This window comes from Microtus pennsylvanicus, chromosome 1, assembly GCF_037038515.1.
Source record: "Microtus pennsylvanicus isolate mMicPen1 chromosome 1, mMicPen1.hap1, whole genome shotgun sequence".
NCBI lineage: Eukaryota > Metazoa > Chordata > Mammalia > Rodentia > Cricetidae > Microtus > Microtus pennsylvanicus.
This window is the reverse complement of record NC_134579.1, coordinates 33,032,876-33,055,153: the sequence shown is the minus strand read 5'-3', so window position 1 is coordinate 33,055,153 and position 22,278 is coordinate 33,032,876. Positions and strand designations below refer to the sequence as shown.

The window sequence follows — 22,278 nt, the reverse complement described above, 5'->3', positions numbered from 1 at the left end:
TATTATATATACAGTGTTCTGTCTGTCTGTATGCTTGCTGGCCAGAAGAGGGCACCATATCTTATTACAGATGGTTGTGAGCCACCAAGTGGTTGCTGGGAATTGAACTCCGGACCTCTGGAAGAGCAGTCAGTGCTCTTAACATCTGAGCCACCTCTGCAGCCCCAGGTTAAATTATTTAAATTCAAATAAAAACAAGTATTATCGAAGTTGCTTCCAACTGCTTCATGAGCTGAAGTTAAAACTAAATGTAGAAGCTTTTAGGTAACATGACAAGATCTCAACACAACAACAACAAAAAAACACCAACAAAAGTTAAGTCATTTGGACTTTCTTTTTTTAATCTATAAATGAAAATTTAGATTACGATCCTAAATGATCAACTTTCTACCAAAAAAAACCCCCACGAATTCTACAAAAAGTCATTTTAAAAAAAACAAAAGCTGAGCTGCTCTGCAGGGAGCTCACTATTCCTCACCTCCAGAATCTCTTAGGAACAGAAAGCCTGCAGACTTGCAGTCTCTGTGGCCCTGAAATCCTAGACTTACTAGTTTATATGAAAAGATTCAGGCTGCATCTACCGACTGAGCTGTGCACTGCCCTGCCAGCACCACGTCCCAGTATCTACCGACTGAGCTGTGCACTGCCCTCCCAGTGCTGTGCCCCAGCATCTACCGACTATACTGTGCACTCCTCTCCTAGCATCGCATCCCAGCATCTACCGACTGTGCTGTGCACTGCTCTCCCAGTGCTGTGCCCCAGCATCTACCAACTATGCTGTGCACTGTTATCCTAGTGCTGTGCCCCAGCATCTACCAACTATGCTGTGCACTGCTCTCCCAGTGCTGTGCCCCAGCATCTATCGACTGTGCTGTGCACTGCTCTCCCAGTGCTGTGCCCCAGCATCTATCGACTGTGCTGTGCACTGCTCTCCCAGTGCTGTGCCCCAGCATCTACCAACTATGCTGTGCACTGCCCTCCCAGCACCATGTCCCAGCATCTACCGACTATGCTGTGCACTGCCCTCCCAGCACCATGTCCCAGCATCTACCGACTGAGCTGTGCACTGCCCTCCCGGCACCATGTCCCAGCATCTACCGACTGAGCTGTGCACTGCTCTCCCAGTGCTGTGTCCCAGCATCTACTGACTGAGCTGTGCACTGCCCTCCCAGTGCTGTGCCCCAGCATCTACTGACTGAGCTGTGCACTGCTCTCCCAGTGCTGTGTCCCAGCATCTACTGACTGAGCTGTGCACTGCTCTCCCAGTGCTGTGCCCCAGCATCTACCAACTATGCTGTGCACTGCCCTCCCAGCACCATGTCCCAGCATCTACCGACTGAGCTGTGCACTGCTCTCCCAGTGCTGTGTCCCAGCATCTACTGACTGAGCTGTGCACTGCCCTCCCAGCACCATGTCCCAGCATCTACTGACTGAGCTGTGCACTGCCCTCCCAGCACCATGTCCCAGCATCTACTGACTGAGCTGTGCACTGCCCTCCCAGCACCATGTCCCAGCATCTACTGACTGAGCTGTGCACTGCTCTCCCAGTGCTGTGTCCCAGCATCTACTGACTGAGCTGTGCACTGCTCTCCCAGCACCATGTCCCAGCATCTACCGACTGAGCTGTGCACTGCCCTCCCAGCACCATGTCCCAGCATCTACTGACTGAGCTGTGCACTGCCCTCCCAGCACCATGTCCCAGCATCTACTGACTGAGCTGTGCACTGCCCTCCCAGCACCATGTCCCAGCATCTACCGACTGAGCTGTGCACTGCTCTCCCAGTGCTGTGTCCCAGCATCTACTGACTGAGCTGTGCACTGCCCTCCCAGCACCATGTCCCAGCATCTACTGACTGAGCTGTGCACTGCTCTCCCAGTGCTGTGTCCCAGCATCTACCGACTGAGCTGTGCACTGCTCTCCCAGTGCTGTGCCCCACTCTCAGGGTCTTAACCAGCATTCACACTATCATTCAGGGTGCCCTCATCTTCACCACACACTGAGGCTTTCTGTTACTGTACTTACACCTGCAAAATGTCTACGAAACACTATGTCTAGTCTAATTTACTATCTCCTTCATTAATGTATTAACTATCTTAATAACCAGTTCAGAATTCTAAACCTACCATTATATAACTGACAAAGAGGAGAAATTGTAAGAGTGTAAAATAAGACAAGCTGACCTCAAACCCAAGTGATCAAGCTGTTAAGCAGACACTGTCCTATGAAGACAACTTTCAGAGAACATTGTCTCTATGGAAACAGAGCTGCACATCAATTCTTCACATACCTCATTGGCACCACTGAACAGAGGCTCTCCAGTATGCATTTCAACCAAGATACATCCAAGGGACCACATGTCAATAGCAAGATCATAAGGCATTCCCAGTAGCACCTCTGGAGACCGATAAAAGCGACTCTGAATATACTGGTATATCTGAAACAAATTTCAAAATAGTATTAATCCTATATGTTGTGTTTATTTGTATTCAACATCAGATTAAAAATACTCACAGCCAGACGGCAGTGGCACATGCTTTTAATCCCAGCACTTGGGAGGCAGAGGCAGGTGGATCTCTGTGAGTTCGAGGACAATCTGGTCTACAAGAGCTAGTTCCAGGACAGGCTCCAAAGCTACAGAAAAACTGTCTTGAAAAACCAAAATCCAAAAACAAACAAAAAACCCAACAACAAAACCCTACTACTCACGGCAACAGGAAAGCTCAACATTACACTATGAATATAATTAAATAACATTTCAAAGGAATAACCAAATAGAAACTTGGTTAAGAACTCAGACCCTTTTATGTAATGTGGTCCTACTTCAGTAGTTAAGAGAAACAGTAACCAAGTTAATTACCCCTGCTCTGGGGCATGACTCAGTGGTAGAGAGCAGTTGCATAGCATGGGTAAGGGTTTGGATTTGATCCCCAGCAAATACTCTAGTCCCAAACATCTTAAACATGCGGTATTCACACTGTGAAATGTTTGTCAGCATTCCATCCAGGTCACCAGGTTTTCTACCCCAGTCACCCAGCACCCTCGCCCAGGGGCACCCTTGCCCTCAGGCCACCTTCTGATTGTGAGCAGCACAGCACATCCATGGAAGGCATTTCCCAAGTAACCACAGCACAATTTAACCCTTAAACATTTAGTGGCCTAAAGGGGTAAGGTACCTCAGTTTGTGCAGAAAGAGGGGGAAAATCTACTGTAATCACTCTCACAGTGGGCATGTATTTCCACTCACAGTGTGTTTTACTCCTACAACCAGGAACAACGCTAGGCTTTTCAACAGCATTCGAGGTTGTACATTTTGGTTCTTAATCCAATTTAAAAAATTATTTCCACAACTACATAGCTTTGCTATTATAAAATGATGTGTAGAAATGATAAAAGCTGCTAACCAAACTGACTCTATGCCTTCCCTATAAATAACCTGCTCCACTTAAAACCTAGATACAATTGGACAAGATAGGAATTTCACAAGCTTGGAAAGAAAAGAATGGGGATGCCAATATAAAAATAGTAATATCTGGTTGTTAGATTAAAATAATAGTTTCAATACCTTTATGCAAATAACCATGATCTCTTTTGAGAAGAAGCCCTGCAACTTCTGTTTGCATGTAAAACACACCATTGGCACAGACGTCACATGGCCAGCAACCACAGCAGGAAACCTGCTTTCCTGACCTAGCTAAGTTTACTTCTGTTTTGCTTTTCGATACAGGACTTTTCTGTGTTGCCCTAGCTGTCCTGGCTTTCTGTCTCTGTCTCTCTACGTATTATTTATCTTGATTATGTAAGAGAAATAATTTTACTCAAGAACCTAGATCAAGTTAGAATTACCCAAATTTTATACTAAAAGCGCTAGTTAGAAACTATAAATCACCTAATATTTCTTTTATCTCTTACTCTTTCTTAAAAATTTTTAGCATAAAATACAATTTTTAATATTAACTTAAAAAAATCAGTATTTTTCAAGTACTGCGATCTGGATTGTAAAGAGACATCAGCAGATGTGCTACATGTTCAAGATAAGGACCCATCCTCTAATTGCCTCCAAACTATAAATACATTGCTTAAAAAAATGCTTTAAATAGCTATTTGTACTCTTGTACCTAATTCTACTGTTAACTCATAAGTCCTAAAGTGATACTTACCCTCTGCCCCAACTGACAGGAACTGCCAAAATCAACAATTTTGATTGCACTCCGTTTGGGGTTACACAGGAGGATGTTCTCAGGCTTTAGGTCACAGTGAATGATACTAAGTTCTGGAGTCGCAAGGAAAAGCAGTGCTGTGCACATCTGCTGTGCAAACTTTCGTGTTAGGTTCAAAGAGACCCCTCGGAAATTGGTGTTCCTCAACAAATCATAGAGATTATAGGACAGCATTTCAAAAACTAAACAAAGATGGTTTCGAAACATAAAGTGGCGTTTCAAATGCACTGAAAGAGAAAAGAAATTTCACATAAGTTATACATAATGGTGAGGTAAGAGTTAACATCTATTTGTGTTCTCCAACACTTTGCCATCCAGTGCAGAATGGAAGGCAAGGTAGTCTGGAGATCAGGCCCCAGCACTAAGAACTTGTTCTTCTGATTGTTAAGAGTTTCTACCACTCTTCTAAGTTAGAGAAGCAAGTTCTACTGGTTTGTGACAGTGTCCGTTTCAAACGACAGCCCTCTCCACTGGCTTTGATCAATGGATAAATGTGTGTTTAATAGCCATTTTCACGAGTAACTGGCAAGCAGTTTTCTGGAAACTGCCTAAGAACAGCAGTCTGTTTTTTTGTGTTTTAGGTAAATAAACAGAAGCAGTGTCTGGAAATTGTGCCGAGTAAGACCTTGGGAATTCAAGATCGATGGATTGATTATGTTCAGTAAGCTGAGAAAAGAAAAGTCTTGTGTAAGACTCAGGACTTTAGGCAGCTATGAAGCACAGGTCGACCACAGAAAGAAATGGCCAGCAGCCTATGACTGGGGAGTGCTGCCGGCCTCTACAGGGTCCCTAGTAAAAACCTGTACTTCAGTGTCACCAGTGAGCACAGCATTTGAAGGAGGCAGCCTCAGCACAAGCAGCCCCAGGTCAGAAAGCTTCTGTAAGTCAGCTGCTGCCATCTTAGCCAACAATGGTTAAGATAACTCCTAAGTATCACAAAAATAGCTGTCTCTACAAATATTGCCAGAAAAAATATGACAGGAGTCAAACACTCATTGTGGGAGAAAACACACAATGTATACTAAGCCTTCTTGGCACAGTCCTGGACTGACTGCCTTGAGAAGTAGACATCTATAACTATTTTTAGGTCATTTATGATATAAGTGATCTAGAGTAGGGATAACCCACACAAGACGTATTCTATGTGGTACAAATAGGAGTCTACAGCACTCCTTGACACTGTAAAGTAATAAAAATAGTCTTTACAAAGTTTCCTATCTGTTCTTAGTCACTTCACAATTTCTATGTTTAAAACTAAAAGCAGCTCCTTGACACCTCACAGACATGGCCCTGTGGGGATTTTAATCTCCTGATTAAGCAGTAGTCACAAAAGGAATGCAAAAGATTTCTTAAGTCAAAATTCCAATGTGAGTGTGAAAGTCTGTTCAAGAAGCTGTGCAACCAGAATGTTCTGCCAATAAAAGATCTACCTACTTCTAGTTAACCACTCAGTCACTGGGAATCTATGAGACATTAGCAGGAAAACTCAAACACAGATATGTCTGTCTGTTCATCTTTCTGATGGGATTCTGAAAGAATGGAGAGTACGTAAGATTTTCTCCAATATATGAAATGAAAATACTTTTTAACAGACCACTGTTACTAAATATTCCAGAAAAAATATTCTATGAAGAGGAGTAAAAGGGAAGGATAGGGAAAGATTCACGAATTTCAATTTAGTAAGAAAGAACAAAACTTTGATGCTTTGTGGCACACGGTAACCATAAAAAAGAAGAATGCACTGCGAGCCTCAAACACAGGAAATAATTTCAAATACTTTCAATAATGAATGCTTATCCTGGCTTGAACATTGTGTAGACAAATATACATTAAAATACACACAGTAGAGAAAAGGGTGTACAACTACTTGTGCCAATTAAAATAAGTTATACTATATGGCAAGTGTAGTTTTAAAATTCAAACATGAGGTCATCAGAATAAATTATATCCATTAACTGTCTTTGAATTCAATGGTCCCATCAAAAAGAAACCTTAAGCCTTTAATTGAAGGTACAGGTCAAGCAACACCGTGGCGTCTAAACACCCCTGTTGCTGCTGTCATCCGGAACAGAATCCTCAGTTCTGTTCTGAGTCACTAAGAGTTTTCCATACTCTTAAACAGGGACCTCAACACCCAAAACACATGGCACAAGAATCAAAAAGAGGACTAAGCGTGTCCTGAGAGCTCTGTAATTCAGGCATCCCTTGATGTTCTCTGGACAGAACCAGGCTACTGGTCACTAAACAGACCTCATGTGAACAGCATTTCAGTAGTGTGAAGAGAAAAGGTTCTAAGACACACCCGGTAATATCAATGACTGCCCAACAATTTCCAGAGAAGAAACTAAGGTGAGTTTCTCTATAACAGGGTAAGGGACCTCTCAGACAGGACAGTCTGAACCATCTGAAGCTCACAATATGGTAACTGTGGTAGGACTAAGCCACAATGCGCTCCCACGTCTTGTCTGAGTGATGCCCGTCTGAAACCAGCTCTGTCTGTGACACTGTCTTCAGTGAAGTGCTGCTTATAGTGTGAATGCTGCTGCTTCTCCTGTGCACACATCTGCAGCCAAACACCAGGATGTCCAGTAACTTACACAGCAGCTAAACGCTAAAATGGCCAAGAATCTGAGGTAAATTGGGCCCTTCAACATTTGCCGTAGAAACAATGTGTGGTGTAGGTATATTGTTTTACTTGGAAATAGTCCTAACAGTACAGTGAGGCTAAACTTCTGGGGGAATGAAGTCATTAGTCTAGGTATCAACAGTCTCTTATAAAGGGAGATGCTGGGATTATTTTATGCGATCCAATAGTTCAGAACAGCAGTGGGATGGGCAGCTGCATGGGACACCATTCCAACTGTGATTTCAGCTCACAGCTCCAACATTGTTACCATCGCTGAGAAAGGAATAACCCTTGTCATGGAGAATTACTTTGGTGCCTCTGTATTCTGGGAGCAGCACTCTGTCTCCAACTTTGACGCCTTTTTTTTTTAATCTCTTCATCCTTTCCTTTCTTATCTGAGCCCACAGCTAACTCTGCTGCTCACACACAATCCTTTCCTTGAGACTGTCTAAAAGCTAACCCACCATAGGTTACAGGTCCAGAGGCACTCCCATCCACCGATTCTCTGTCAGAGTGGAAGAAACGCTAATTTCTATTTATGTGGATGTATGAAAGTCTGTGGTCACACGTGTGGCTAAAGAAGAGATCAATCTCCCAGAGCTGTGAACTTGGTGGCATGTTTTTCTTGCGAGTGAACAAAATGATGTTGCTTTATCAGCACTGATATTTTTAAAACAATATGAAAGTGGTAGGCTGTAGAAATGGCTCAGTGGGTAGGGGTGGGTACACTCCAGGAGACCCCAGAGACCAAGCACCCACATCAGACAGCTTCAAAACTAACTCTAGCTCAAGGGATCAGATGCCTCTGGCTTCTGCAGATACCTGCATACATGCATGTATGTACACACATACATCTTTTCAAAGGATGAAAGCTGTAATTAGAATGTCTTTGGCTTTACTGCTTCTGTTTCCCTCAGGAAGATGGTGTGACAATGAAACACACTGGCTCTGGGCTTCTGCAGAGACAGGTCAAATCCTGGCCGTAGCACCAACACCTTGCACACTCACTACTGGAAGGAATTTCCATAAGTTAAGGCTGAAGTCATCTTCCTGTGGGGTGGCCAGAGGAGAAGCAGCAGGAGACAGGGTGAGTATGCTGTGGTATGCTCCCTATGCTACAGGGAGCCCACAGCACTCAATGCTGCTTCACGGACCAAGTCCACCTGGGGTGGGAGGGGGCTGAGATCCCAGTTCATTCTCTCACACACTCACACACTCATACAGCGATGACTCCCTGGACAAAGACACAGTAAGGCAAACACATGGCACCTGTGAGCTGACTTAGGCAACAAACAACAACCCTGCCGGCTGACCACGGCTTCACACTATCAGCCATCCAAAGCTGTGAACACAGCTCCCACTGTCCACACTGGCTTTAAGATGGAGCAGGGCATCGGGTATGAAAGTAGCCTTTAGGTTGGGCGGTGGTGGCGCACACCTTTAATCCCAGCACTTGGGAGGCAGAGGCAGGCGGATCTCTGTGAGTTCGAGACCAGCCTGGTCTATAAGAGCTAGTTCCAGGACAGGCTCCAAAACCACGGAGAAACCCTGTCTTGAAGAAAAAAAAAAAAAAAGCAGCCTTTACCTATGTAGTATTTCATTTCAGTGTCATGTTTGTTCATGAGCTCAAGCAGCCGCACTTCGATCTGGGCTTGATTCAGAAACGCTTTCTTGTTCTTTATGATCTTAATGGCAACCCATTCTTGTTCCACTCGATCATAGGCTTTTACAACCTACAAAAAAAGAAAAGTAATCCTCAGTTTCATTAGTAACAGTGTTACAGTTTACATTTGTTTCCGCCATACTGTATATTTACTTAACTCTTCTTTAATTGTACATTCCTCTGATGTTTCTAATTCTAAGTAACAGAAATCCTCCTTCAGAACCTCTCCTCTTATATCCCCTGACAGTGTCTAGACAGTGACAGAGCAGACACCTGCAACAAAACTAGAGCTGCTTTCCTCCTTCAGAAACAACCTGACTCCTGGTGAATTCTGATTTAATCTTTATTCTTTCTTACAACAAATGTATACACGTACTGTATATAAGTATGTGCATATGTATCTGAGTATGTGTGTGTGTGTATATATATATATATATATATATATATATATATTTTTTTTTTTTAAATAAGACAACTTACTCAACACTACTATGTTTTTGTTGTTGCTGTTTGCTGTTGTTGAGATAGGGTCTCACTGTAAAACCCTGGCTAGCCTAGAGCTCCCTATGTAGACTAAGCTGGTGTCAAACTCACAGATCTCCCTGTCTCTATCTCTCCAGTTCTGGATTTAAGAGCATGTACCACCACTTCCAGTTCAACTATTCTTTTATGTAGAAAAACATCGATATAATCCTAAGAATACATAAAATGTTCTAATACTTCTCAGAAACCAATTTTCTAGTTCTAAATTAGTTTCTCATATTAGAAGAATTCGTTTAAGACACCAGTAAAGTATGATGACGGGAATGTCATAATGAGATGTCCTGGACCTGATTAATGCATCACACATTTGTAATATGATATACAGTCTGAGAGGCAATGGCTTTGGATATATTTGACCATATTCAAAAGGTCTGGAGTTGGAAGAATCTCAAAAGATGCCAGAGAGAAGACTGACCATCACTGGGTCAGGAAGCCTTGACTCAGGAGGACTTTTGTGACAGATCTGCTTCAAGTCATACAGGAAGCAGAGATACCAGTGTCCACATAGCTGGAGGCCACAGCATGTGTGTGTATTTTTCTATTCGATCTATGGCTGCTAAGGTGGACAATATACTTCTGTCCTTAGCACAATTTGACACATGAATATTACTTCACTAGTTAAAAGAATATATTCTGCTTTCTCTCAAGGCTCAGAGAAGTAACGTCAATATGTGCTTCTTTTTAAGACATGATCTTATATACCCCAAGCTGGCTGCAAACACACTGTGTCACAGAACATCAACTTAAACTCCTGATACCTCTGCCCTACCCCCCAAGTTCTAGGATTGTAGACATGTGCCACCACACCCAGTTCTACAATTTGCTTGCTTGTTTTTAATCAACAAAGCAAAAACAAATTTCACACAAAGCCATTTTGATCCCCATTTTATTGTACTCAATAAAAAGTAGGTTTGAATTGCATGGAATTATCTAGTAAGATGAATGGCATGAACAACAAATAACATCTCTAACCAAAAGAGCTCAGTGACTCAGTGAGGCGGGAGAAGGGCCAGGTGGGAGTAGCCAGAAAGATAAGTTCAATAAGTGGCATATGTTCAATAAGAGGCTGTGACCCCAGCACTTAGGATGCTCAAACAGAAAACAACCTGCTACCTATGCAGACCGTTTCCAAAGACAGAAACAGTGAGGAGGGAGTGAGCAATCCTGGGTGAGTACAATGTGACGAGGACAGGAGAGTCCTAGGTGCAGAGAAAGGCAGCAATAAACAAGGCCAGGTCCACTTATTCGTTACCCCAAATAGAGTCCTTAGAGCACTAACTGCTGGAGTATGGGAAGAAAAAGGAATTCTGAAGCCCATATGCCTGCATCTAAGCTTGGTGTGGTTAGACCGGCCAGGATATGCATTAAGCCCCAGCCCAGAGAGAGGAGAGTGCATGCTATGCTGCCGCAGGGCTCTGAGCAGACAGAGGCGCAAACTCTACAAGGAAGACCTGCTAGACTGAGCGCAGGGGCAGAAGAGGTTGACTCTGACTATCAACAGTTTAAATTTATCACTTTAGCCACCAGATAAAAGTAAACAGCAGCCAAAGAAACATTTATAAAAATAAAAGGGATTTTTAGGGCTGGAGAATTATGATCATCTAAATATTTAAATACATACTTTTCACATCAATTTATTACTAGCAAAAGTGTGTTACTAAGAATATACTGTCATGATTCAATATAAATTTTAACTAATGAAATTAAGCTTTCTCTATTAAATTACCTGTCCAAATGAACCTTTGCCTATCAAGGAATCAATTTCATAGCGATCCATCCACTTTTCTCCGTTCTTTACGATGTAATCATAGTTATCATCATCGTAACCATCGTTGTAAACCTTGCGCTCCTTCTTGTGACTGGAATCGTCTCCCTGACCTTGTTGGTGTCTTCGTTTCTTTTTTGCATAGTAAACCTGAAATAAATACACACAGGGTTAACTGTGACTTAGGTCACTGTTGAGGATATGTTTGAAAAGTATGTTCCCAACAAATCAGTATAAAATTGATAAACAACTTTTTTTAATAAAAAATACAAAACAAAGATTTTCTGCAGTTGAAAGCGAGAGAGATGTCCACAGTGAAATTCAATGTTGTACTGCAGATACCTTTTATAAATAAGAGGTATTAAGAGATTGGTCTAATATATCCCATTAACAGAGAATCAAAATCCCTCAAGTATGCTTTTGTTAATGTATGGCATAGTTTATATACAGTAAGATCACACAGATTTTAGAAATACAATGAACTCCAAACGATAGGAGTAAGTTTTCTTTCCCTCTGACTTTCAATGTCTTTCATGCCTTCTTCTCCAGTTAATGCCAATTTGATATTTAATCTTACAGCAAAAGATTTTTAAAATGAAAGTTTTAAATATCAATGAATTGATGTTTTACTAAAGCCATCCAATTTCAATGTCCAGAATAATCTACTGACCGATGAAAGCCACACGTTCATTCTGTCCACCACCTCCCTGCCAATCCCTTAAGCCTTTGTGGTCAATCACGAACTGAATTATTTTCTTGAACGTGAGTTTCTTACACTTTAGTTCTTAAAGCTACTGGGATGGCAACAATAATATCCCAAGAAATTGGTACCTTGATGCACTGTGACAAGACATCTGATAAACGAGCTTCAACAAAGATGCTATTAACAACAGTTTAACCGGGGATTGCTAACAATTCATCACGTTAACAAACTGACATTGATACACTGTGAGAAATAATGTCTCGGATATTTCCGGATAATCACAAGGTATAATACACAAAATGTGTACAGAATCCACCTCAGGAATGTCCACTGAGGCTTTCTAATTTTCTCTTGACACTCTGCGAAGCACTAAATGCAGTGAACTGTTGTCACATTTCTACAAACCTAAGAACCCCTCTTTGGCAAAGTGGCTGCAGAGACAGGAGAAGATAAGCCTTCAGTGGGAAAGGCTCCAGTGGGGAAGCATGGCCTCTTCCTCACGGCTCTAAAATTCTCTTAACAATCAGTTCTAAAACTAGAGTTGAGGCCAGAAGCAAATGGCAATCAAAGAGAAAAGGTCCAAACACCAGAAAATAATTTTTAGTGGCAACAAGCCAGGTTACAAGAAAAATAATTCAATGTGCTTTTAAAAAAATCCTGTTTTTCAATGAAAGTTTTTAAATATCTTACCATGGAAAGACAGAGATAAAAGAACACACATAGCTCTGTAATCCCAGCACTCAGCAGGTTGGGGCAGGAGGACTGTTTCGAGTTCAAGACCAGCCTAGGCTACGGAGTGAGATCCTGCCTCATAAATAAGCAAACAAACAAGCAAACAAATAAATAGACAAGCAAGCAAACAAATAAATTTAGGGGGAATGCAAAAGACATGACAAAAATATAATTAGTTCAAATAAAGCAGGTCCTTTTCATGTTCAATACATCTCATATAAAGTCCTGGCATCAGGACCAAAGCAGAAATAAATACATATAACAAAAATATATACATATATATGTATATATATGAAAATTTAAGCAAGTCTACTCCATGCTTTTTCTAGTTGTTTGTTCCCCTCTCTTGCTCTGAGAAAAAGCTATAGAAATAATTCAGCATATGAAATATACTTTGGAAAGAGGAAGTCATCTGCAGTTCTTGTTAATAAATTTTATATAGTTGTAATTATGCTATATATAAATCATTAACTTATTAAAATTTATAATACTCATATTACAATTATTAGAAATAAAACACATTTAGATGTCTAAAGAGGAAACAAAATACTTGTCCCCTGTTCTATTGAAAATATAAATGACACATTAAATCAATACTCTTACCTCATTAATATGCTTATATGTTTTGATCAAGTCGACAGAAAGTTTTCTCAGAGGAGCAGTTGCTGGATCACGAAAGGTTTGGGGCATCCGCCTCTGTAACATGACAATGTCAGGCATCACCTTAAATAGACAGAAAGACTAGCAGTTTAACTACACTGCAGCTGTTAACACCCTCTACCACAATCTAGTCACTGTAACCTAGGAGAGCCCTTCTTCTACCATAACCTGTCAGCCTCTCTCAAAAACACTACTAAACTATTAGACTACACACTCTCAAAGTTATTTCTTTTAGTTGGATTCTAAGGAAAACAACTTCTGAAGCAAATATATAAAATTAGAAGATACCACGCCAGACATCTATGATTAGATTACATTCCCCTGAACAGTGAACTCCAGGTAGGTGCAGTCACGATCCTGGAGACATGTGATCCTGCCCACACGCCTACTCTCTTTTTTTTTTAAAAAAAAAAACATTATTTATTATGTATACACTATTCTGTCAGTGTGTATGTCTACAGGCCAGAAGAGGGCACCAGACCTCATTACAGATGGTAGTGAGCCACCATGTGGTTGCCGGGAATTGAATTCAGAACCTTTGGAAGAGTAAGCAAAGCTCTTAACCACTGAGCCATCTCTCCAGCCCCTCCCCTTCCACGCCTTCTCTACTCTACATTAGTCCTGGAGACATGCGATCCTGCCCACAGGCCTTCTCTACTCTACATTAGTCCTGGAGACATGCGATCCTGCCCACACGCCTTCTCTACTCTACATTAGTCCTGGAGACATGCGATCCTGCCCACAGGCCTTCTCTACTCTACATTAGTCCTGGAGACATGCGATCCTGCCCACACGCCTTCTCTACTCTACATTAGTCCTGGAGACATGCGATCCTGCCCACACGCCTTCTCTACTCTACATTAGTCCTGGAGACATGCGATCCTGCCCACACGCCTTCTCTACTCTACATTAGTCCTGGAGACATGCGATCCTGCCCACAGGCCTTCTCTACTCTACATTAGTCCTAGGACCATTTCTGTTTCTGAAACTCCATGAGCCCATCACACATTTCCCTTGGCAAGTGACACCTATCAGTCCTAAGGAGACACCTTCTCCTAAAGACTGACTCACAGATTCGGAAACTTGTGGACTTTGAAGAAATACTTGACTATCACTTAACATCTTTTATCTGTGTGTAGCCCTAGCTGTCTTAGAACTCACTATGTAGACAAGGCCAAACGCAAACGCAAAGATCTGCTTGCCTCTGCCTCCCATGTGCTGGGATCAGAAGTGTGCCCACCACACCTGCCTCTATTTAGTAGTCTTTTTACATCACATGGACCTTTAAAAATGTTTTATGTCTTCAATCAGAAATATTAAGCAAATTATCTTTAAGTGATTTACAGACATTAGCTGAATACAAAAATAGATACTCTGGCTATCTAAATTATCAACAAGATATTTATTTTATCTTGTTTATAAACAAGATATTTATATTTATTTTAAAGAATTTTCCCTGGCTCCCTATGAACAGCAGCTATTCTACATCCCAGAGTGTGTATCTAAAGGAAGCAAGTGGAGCTGGACTCGGACGTCCCCCCCACTCACACACACAGAGAAGTCTGAGCACACCGCGTCTTCAGTGCACACTGCAGGTGGACGATCCCCCCACTCACACACACAGAGAAGTCTGAGCACACCACGTCTTCAGTGCACACTGCAGGTGGACGATCCCCCCACTCACACACACAGAGAAATCTGAGCACACCGCGTCTTCAGTGCACACTGCAGGTGGACGATCCCCCCACTCACACACAGAGAGAAGTCTGAGCACACACTGCAGGTGGACGATCCCCCCACTCACACACACAGAGAAATCTGAGCACACCGCGTCTTCAGTGCACACTGCAGGTGGACGATCCCCCCACTCACACACAGAGAGAAGTCTGAGCACACACTGCAGGTGGACGATCCCCCCACTCACACACACAGAGAAGTCTGAGCACACCACGTCTTCAGTGCACACTGCAGGTGGACGATCCCCCCACTCACACACACAGAGAAATCTGAGCACACCGCGTCTTCAGTGCACACTGCAGGTGGACGATCCCCCCACTCACACACAGAGAGAAGTCTGAGCACACACTGCAGGTGGACGATCCCCCCACTCACACACACAGAGAAATCTGAGCACACCGCGTCTTCAGTGCACACTGCAGGTGGACGATCCCCCCACTCACACACAGAGAGAAGTCTGAGCACACCACGTCTTCAGTGCACACTGCAGGTGGACGATCCCCCCACTCACACACACAGAGAAATCTGAGCACACCGCGTCTTCAGTGCACACTGCAGGTGGACGATCCCCCCACTCACACACAGAGAGAAGTCTGAGCACACACTGCAGGTGGACCCATGTGCTCTGGACTTCACTCTTGCTGCTTCCCTCTGGTACATGATCAAGAGCTTTTGAAACTTAAACATTCTGATGAACCGCTTCAATTCTCAAGCACAGGCCTAACTTCTGAATCAACTGAATGAAACAGATTCTAAGCCCCACCACTATGCTGTTTCACATACTCTATGCTTTGCTAATATAGAGAGAGGCTACTGGCAACAGACACCTATAACATAGACACTCAACCAAAGCCAACTACTCACGAAGTCCAAACATTACTCAATTAAAGAAAGCACTTTTCAACTAATCCGGTATAAAAAACACTTGTCATTCCTTACTTGCCATACTAAGAAATCTGAATAAAGCAAAGGCCAACTAAAATCCTAAATCCATTAACAGCAATCGAGTTCCTTACTACCACAGTGAGAAAATAAACTACCTCACAACCACAGCCTGTGAGAAGATTTGCCACAAACAGTAATTAACGTAGGGCACAGCTAATTCAAACGTTTAAGATACACCTACATATATGCACACAGTATGTTTGGAGATTTCAGCATTCTTTTATAGCCTCAATATATGAGAAACTGCTAGGACTGTAGTCTGAATATTTGAACAGTATGCTTAATATTCCCACATCCTTTGAGTGTTAAGGATTTTTGCCTATAACTTTATAAATATATATAAAAGCTGTTTATAACATAAAATCATAGCATAAATGTTATGATTCTCAAGTTTCCTATGCCTTTATTAAATTAACCATTATCTTTCCATAAATATAAATTTTATTTTTTTTAAAGTTTTAAATCTCTTCCTTAGAAACAATTTCCCTTCTTTTCCAGAATAAGAAGCTGTAGCTGTGTTTCCGAGTATCTGTCAATAAAGTGAAAACACATGCTAGGGTGGGAGAACCCACAAACGTAAACAGGCTGCTACACATCATGCTTTGTCTACCAAGGCTTCATTTAGCGGGGAAAACTGAAGGCATTTTGCCATTTTACTGATCTAGCATTTTCAAAGGTATAAGCTATAATTTCAACATCATTTCTGACTATTAATGAAATTACCTGGTTAGTTAGAGGTTGCTGAATCTGGTCAGAATATGATAAGGCAGGAACCTGCTGGTCACTGAAGTTTGGCTGGCGACGGTCACTGTACTGATGTGAGTGGGGCATCTGTCCAGCCATCTGAAGGCCAGCAGCATGGAATGAAAAGGACGGTGCAAGCCGAACAGATGAAGGTTTGCATGCTGAAGTCTCTCCTCCTGGAACAGACAAGGGAATGGTTAAAAGGAGTCCTATCCTAATGTGTGTGGCATCTGATGTAGCTCAGACATGTCAACTAGTACTTTAGGACATCCAAAATTAGTAAAAACCTTTTTAACAATCAACAGGCGTAGTCATTCAACGTTAATAGCTATATGTTAAATATGGTATAAAACACAGATTAAAATTAATATAAATTTCTTTTGAGAAAATCTCTTTTAAACTTTTTATAACAAACAGTAACAACTTAAAAATATTACATTTATTTGTTTACTTTTAAAAAATGTTGTGAGTTTGTGTGCAGGTGTTCACACATGCCATGTCACAGTGCACACATGGAGGACAGAGGGCAGCCTGCAGTAGTCAGCTCCTCTCCTTGTACCAGCTAAGTCTTAGGGATCAGACTCAGGTCATCAGATTTGGCCAAAAGTGCCTTTATCCACTGAGATACCTCACTGGTCCAAAAGTAACAACTTCCAAAACTTATTTTCACATATGAAATTCTTAATACTTTAGAACCCTACAGTGTGGATTCTTGAGAAGAGTCTTGCCAATTAACTAGTTCCCCAGAACAAATCTGAAGGCCAAGTGTTAACAATGAGCACCCCAGCTGGGTGACCAAGAGCTGAGCAAACAGCTACTCAACACCTAACTGAATTATAATCTGCAGATGTGAGATCCCCTAGACTTTCCCAACACTGTCCTGACAAAACAGACCTGGCAAGCTCAAGGAGGGAGGAAAGTCAGAGATCACCATGATTATAATAATATCCACAGCAGAAAAGGAGATGAACACTGTAGTCCATAGAATCACTGATGGCCAGGCTTTAAAAAGAAAAAAAAAAGTTTCCTATCTCCAGCCAAGTTTGTGACTAGAAAAGGCAGATTTAAAGCCCTGACCAATCAGTCCTGCGTCTCCTCTTCCATGAGTGCCCAGTGCTCACCAGACCACACTACCCAGGGAAGGACACAACAGAAGCAGAAACTAAGCCAGGCTACAAGTATGAAGGCTCAGCTTTACCACACACCTCTAAGAGCCTTGCGTGTAGTTTTGAGGTAACAGTAACTACCTGACCACGGTGCCCTGAAGGCTAAGTGCTCAGAGCAACTCCAGGAACTTGCAAATGGCCAAATAAGATCAGCCATTAGCGCACTGTCAAGCACTCTAACTTTACTGTGACGGCGTAAAGGCCATGGGCGAACAATGGGCAACCGGGTAGACCACAACACCTCTAACTGAACGCTGACGAAGTCTGCAAACTCAAATAAGCTCCAGTCCCAGAACTCAGGTCTGCTTCTCCTTTCCACCACACAAAAGTGCCGCCCTGAACAAACTCTGGAGTCGCAGGAGAGGGGTCCCCTCACAATTCACCTCATTAGCAGCCCCAGTCTGTGGGCTCCTGTCCCACAGAACACTCCTACCAGCACATCTATCTCCCGTGTGATCACAAACCAGTTCCTACTGGCTGCGTCTCTTTACTCAGCCTGTGCGCACCTCTGCACTGTCAGCAATGGATGCCTACAGGGCCCTCTCTAAGACTAGGGCTCAGACTGCCCTCCCATCACCTGTCTCTGGTACTGTTCTTAGAGTAGCCTGTGCATGGTGCATGGTGCAGCTTTAGTGACAACACAGTGCAAACAAGTCAAGTGACAGCACACCGTGTTAGGTGGAAACAGAGCATTTTATAAACTTTCCATTTTTCAGTCAATTTAATTCAATGGAGAAACTACTCAGTTAAGGAAAAACATCTGAACAAGACAGCAGCCATGCCTATAACAGCAAAAATTCAGAATTCTATTTGTCAAATGGTATGGAGGAGGGCTTTAATCTACATGCTAAAAGGAAAGTGTAGCAACAGAATATAAGTAAACTAGAGGTCCTTAATAAAGAGAAATTGATAATGACAATATGATCAAGGTTGTAATGACAAATTACATGACCATTCAGGACCTTAGTTTTGCCAATTCCTAGACCCATTTAAGGTTAAGTCTAAATGAGAAGCCACTGTTCTTGCTATCAATGCTATGGTGTTACTATGCTGCTAGCCTCACACCCCACAGATGATCCTTCCCAGAGGACTGTACTTTCCAACCATCTCTGACGCTGGTCTAATGGTAGTTATGGTTTGGATATGCACAACCAGGACAGAGCCTGAATTACTGCCAGTTGATGTCAACACTATCTTAAACAGACCTACAAGACAATGAGCTGCTTTTGTCATTTTTAAAGAGCTGTGCTAGTCCGGCCCTCAGGAGGCAGAGCTCAAGATCAGCCTGGTCACACAGCAAGTTTTCCAGTCAGCCAGTGATTAAAATATCTATAAATAAATGAACGGATAAATAAATAAATAAATAGGTGGAAAGTTGTTCTCTAGCCAATAGCAGTAGCAGATGATGTAAAAAATAAGTCGCGTCTGACCATACAGACACCAGAGGCTCCCAATATACTTGCCTGCCAGTTACTTCTTTGGGTTTTTTGTTGTTTTGTTGTGTTGGTTGGTTGGTTGGTTTTCAAAGACAGCATTTCTCTGTATGACCCTGGCTGACCTTGAACTCAGATCTGCCTGAGTGCTGATTAGATGCCTGCCACAGACTTCCGGCTGCTTTGGTTCTTAAAGATGCAAGTGAGTGGGAGGTGGTGTCTGTGTGCACTGGGTGTTTTCCTGTACAGAAGTGTTGCAGTGTTGCGTATTAGGTGGTCAAGTACCTGGTACTCTTTTTACAATCTGCCACGGGCCATCAATGAGTGCAGATTTACAATGAACAGAGTCTTTCTCTTCTGGGATTGTCAAGTTTTGTGGTGGTTTGTACACGGGGATACTTGACAGGTGTACTTGATATGCTCAATCTACTTCATATGCAATTCTTTGCATAAATGTCAGAAGTCAGGGCGCTCATTTCCTCCCATGAGGTATCCACTCACTTCTTTCCTACAGACTCCAAGCAGAAAAGCCAAAGCAGACGTTTCTCTCAGTCTGACCCTGAATGACACAAACTACCATGTATGTTCTTCCCAGTCTCTACCTTCCATTTACACTCAAATGTTAACTTAAAAGTAGACATAGCTCATCTTTTAGCAGAGATGATGTAATCATGAAGAACTAGATTGAAGCATACAAAATTGTCTTTGGGATCTAAAGTAATAATTTTGTATGGTTCACCCAATACCTACCATATTACAAATGATCCTTATGCCATTAAACTAACAAACAACTACAATATTTCAGCCTAAAAGTAAACAACAATATACACTGGCATATCAAATGATATAGTTACCTAATAAATTTGCACCATTTAATTCTCCAATCATTATCTGAACTGTGCGAACTGGTTTTACCACAGAAGCATGTTTTAACTTTCAAAAACCCATTAAAATTATGTTGCCAAATTAACAGCTTGAAAACTAAGCGTTTCTCAATGTGTTTTAGGGAGAGCAACAGTGGCTGGGGAGCGTGTCCCTAGTGAGACAACACTGGCTGGGCAGACAAGTCCATCGGCAGACTGCTGGAGCTGGTATGTGATACGCTCAGCACTGCAGACCCAAGGAAAGACCAAACTAAAAAGCCTGAGAAAGACCTGAGGAAATGTAACAAGAAACACTCAACCCTTGCCTCTGCTACAACTAGTCTCAAGGTCACTGGTCTAGAGAACACCACATTCAACCCCCTGGATAGGTGTCACTACTACCACTGTGCAGATACAAGACTAGTGACTGCATTGCTCTGTTTTAGATTAAAGAGAAACAGCCAACCTGAGAACAATACTAAAGAACAAATAAATGAAAATAGTACAAGTTCATCGAAATTAGAGAACTCAACTATAGAAACTCTGAAGCTAAGGTCTGACACAGAATCCCTTAAGAAACACCAGGAGAAATCAGCTTTGCATGGGAATAAACCTACTAGATTCCCTAGCAGTAAGAAACAAGGTGTTAAAGAGAAACAAGTGTTAGAGGAACAGCCAGCTGTGTTTTAAACGGCTACAAACAGTGGGATTGGAGAAAAAGGGCTGCACACCCATGAGTGGCTCTGCTGACTATGCCCTGGGCACAGCCTGCACTCACAGGGACGCTCACAGGGACTGGATCTGATCATAGGACAGGAGAGTGAAAGGAGTGACTCTGGACTGAAGCTCGGGGTCAGGCCACAGCCTTCAGACACAGCAGTCTCCACTCGCCCTTCACAGCCCAAGAGTGCAGTGTCTCACTCTGTGGCTGCTGGAGTTAGATAAATCTATGTTAAGATTAAACCACACATCAACTGGGGCTTTGCTGAATCTGATGATAAGGGCTATTTAATAAAAGTGACCTTACATTAAGGGCATATATGTTGCTACATGATTCATAACCACACACATATCCGTACACATATGCAAACGTCTTCACCTATTATACATAATATTCAGTTATGCATAAAAGCAATGAAATTACTTGTATGATATTAAGTAAGAGCCTGTGTTTATTAGTATGCAACAGTAATGAAATCGGTATATCAAGCTGCTAGTAACAATGGGATAGGGTAAAAGCCTATCATCTCAGACTTCCATATTTGACCACTTTAAAGTCCCTGCTACTAGACTGCCTCATTCATGGTAAAATGACTACAGAACTGGCCAAGACATGAAATAACTGGTTTTCAGCCATGTTGGAGACGTCTGTGGTCACGGAGGGAAAGGAAGCCAGACTCTAGTAGACTCGGCAGTGCTGCCACACCGTGTGGGAAGAGATGGGAATGAGTGTCACCTGACTCTCAATTATAGCTAAGCTACACAGAAGAGCCCATACTGTTATGTTAGTTAGGCAACGAAATCTATCAGAACACTGTGAGCTAAATAATCATCAAGGCCTGCACAGACCAGTATGACATTGTATTCCAACCAACTCCAGTGACTAAACCAAGATAAACAACCAGAGATCCAACAGAGGCCAGAAGACCAAACATGTTAGGTTCAAGGTTTGCCTAGTTCTATTCTAAAACAAAGGCTTGACCTTCTTAACACAGACAGAAAAACAAATCTCAACGAATGAAGGCACATTAAATACTCAAGGAAGACACCAAGATCTAGATGCTCTACAACACGGCACATACGCTGTGGCATCAATCCAATCCACCAAGCCAGAAAATGCAGGATACTGCAAGAAGTGTGGACATTCATTAACAAGAAAAAATAAAACTCAAACACAAAAGCTGCTACTCTAAGTAAACAGCGAATCTTACTAGAGAAGTGCAACCTATAAAAGGAACCACATGAAAATTCTAGAAACAAAGATCAGTGAATATTAAATAAACAAACAAACAAACAAACAGAGACTCGTCAAATTCAGAAGTATAGAGAGTAATGGGAAAGCAAGGCCAAAGCGTTTAAACATCCAATCAGATCACTGAAAACCCACAAGTAGTCAGAGGATTTTACACAGGCAAACCACTGACTTATGAAAACCACGCCCCATCTAAAGAAAGAGACCTCCAGCCTAGAAATCTATCTCTAGTGAAAATATCCTCATAAAAATGTCAGCAAAGTGATTTTTCAGTCAATGAAAGAATTTGTCAATATTAGATCTGTACTCAAAATAAAAAAAAATTCAGAGAGGTTCATGGGAGGAAAATGACTACAGACAGAAACTAAAATCCACACAGAAAAATCAAGCACACCAGAAAAAAAATAAAGTAAAAATACTTCTAAAAGACAACTGTGGCAACAAAAATAACATATTGTGAGCTCCCTGCACCTATAAAATCACATGGATGGCAGTCCCAGCACAAGGA

The 22,278-nt window shown here is 42.1% G+C and overlaps 1 protein-coding gene across 3 annotated transcripts in view; it reads right to left on the bottom strand.

The window, feature by feature from the left end:
• Dyrk1a (dual specificity tyrosine phosphorylation regulated kinase 1A) overlaps positions 1-22,278 on the bottom strand; it is a 118,662-nt gene that overhangs the window by 18,705 nt on the left and 77,679 nt on the right. For 2 of the 3 annotated variants that reach the window (XM_075960910.1, XM_075960891.1), the window contains 6 exons: positions 16,316-16,512; positions 12,854-12,973; positions 10,777-10,965; positions 8,430-8,577; positions 4,159-4,445; positions 2,289-2,435 (listed from right to left, as the gene is read on the bottom strand). In XM_075960910.1, coding sequence (XP_075817025.1) covers positions 2,289-2,435; positions 4,159-4,445; positions 8,430-8,577; positions 10,777-10,965; positions 12,854-12,973; positions 16,316-16,435 — 1,011 coding nt within the window. In that variant the 5' untranslated portion in view covers positions 16,436-16,512. The remainder of the gene's footprint in view (positions 1-2,288; positions 2,436-4,158; positions 4,446-8,429; positions 8,578-10,776; positions 10,966-12,853; positions 12,974-16,315; positions 16,513-22,278) is intronic. The other variant, XM_075960900.1, reaches the window with a different exon arrangement.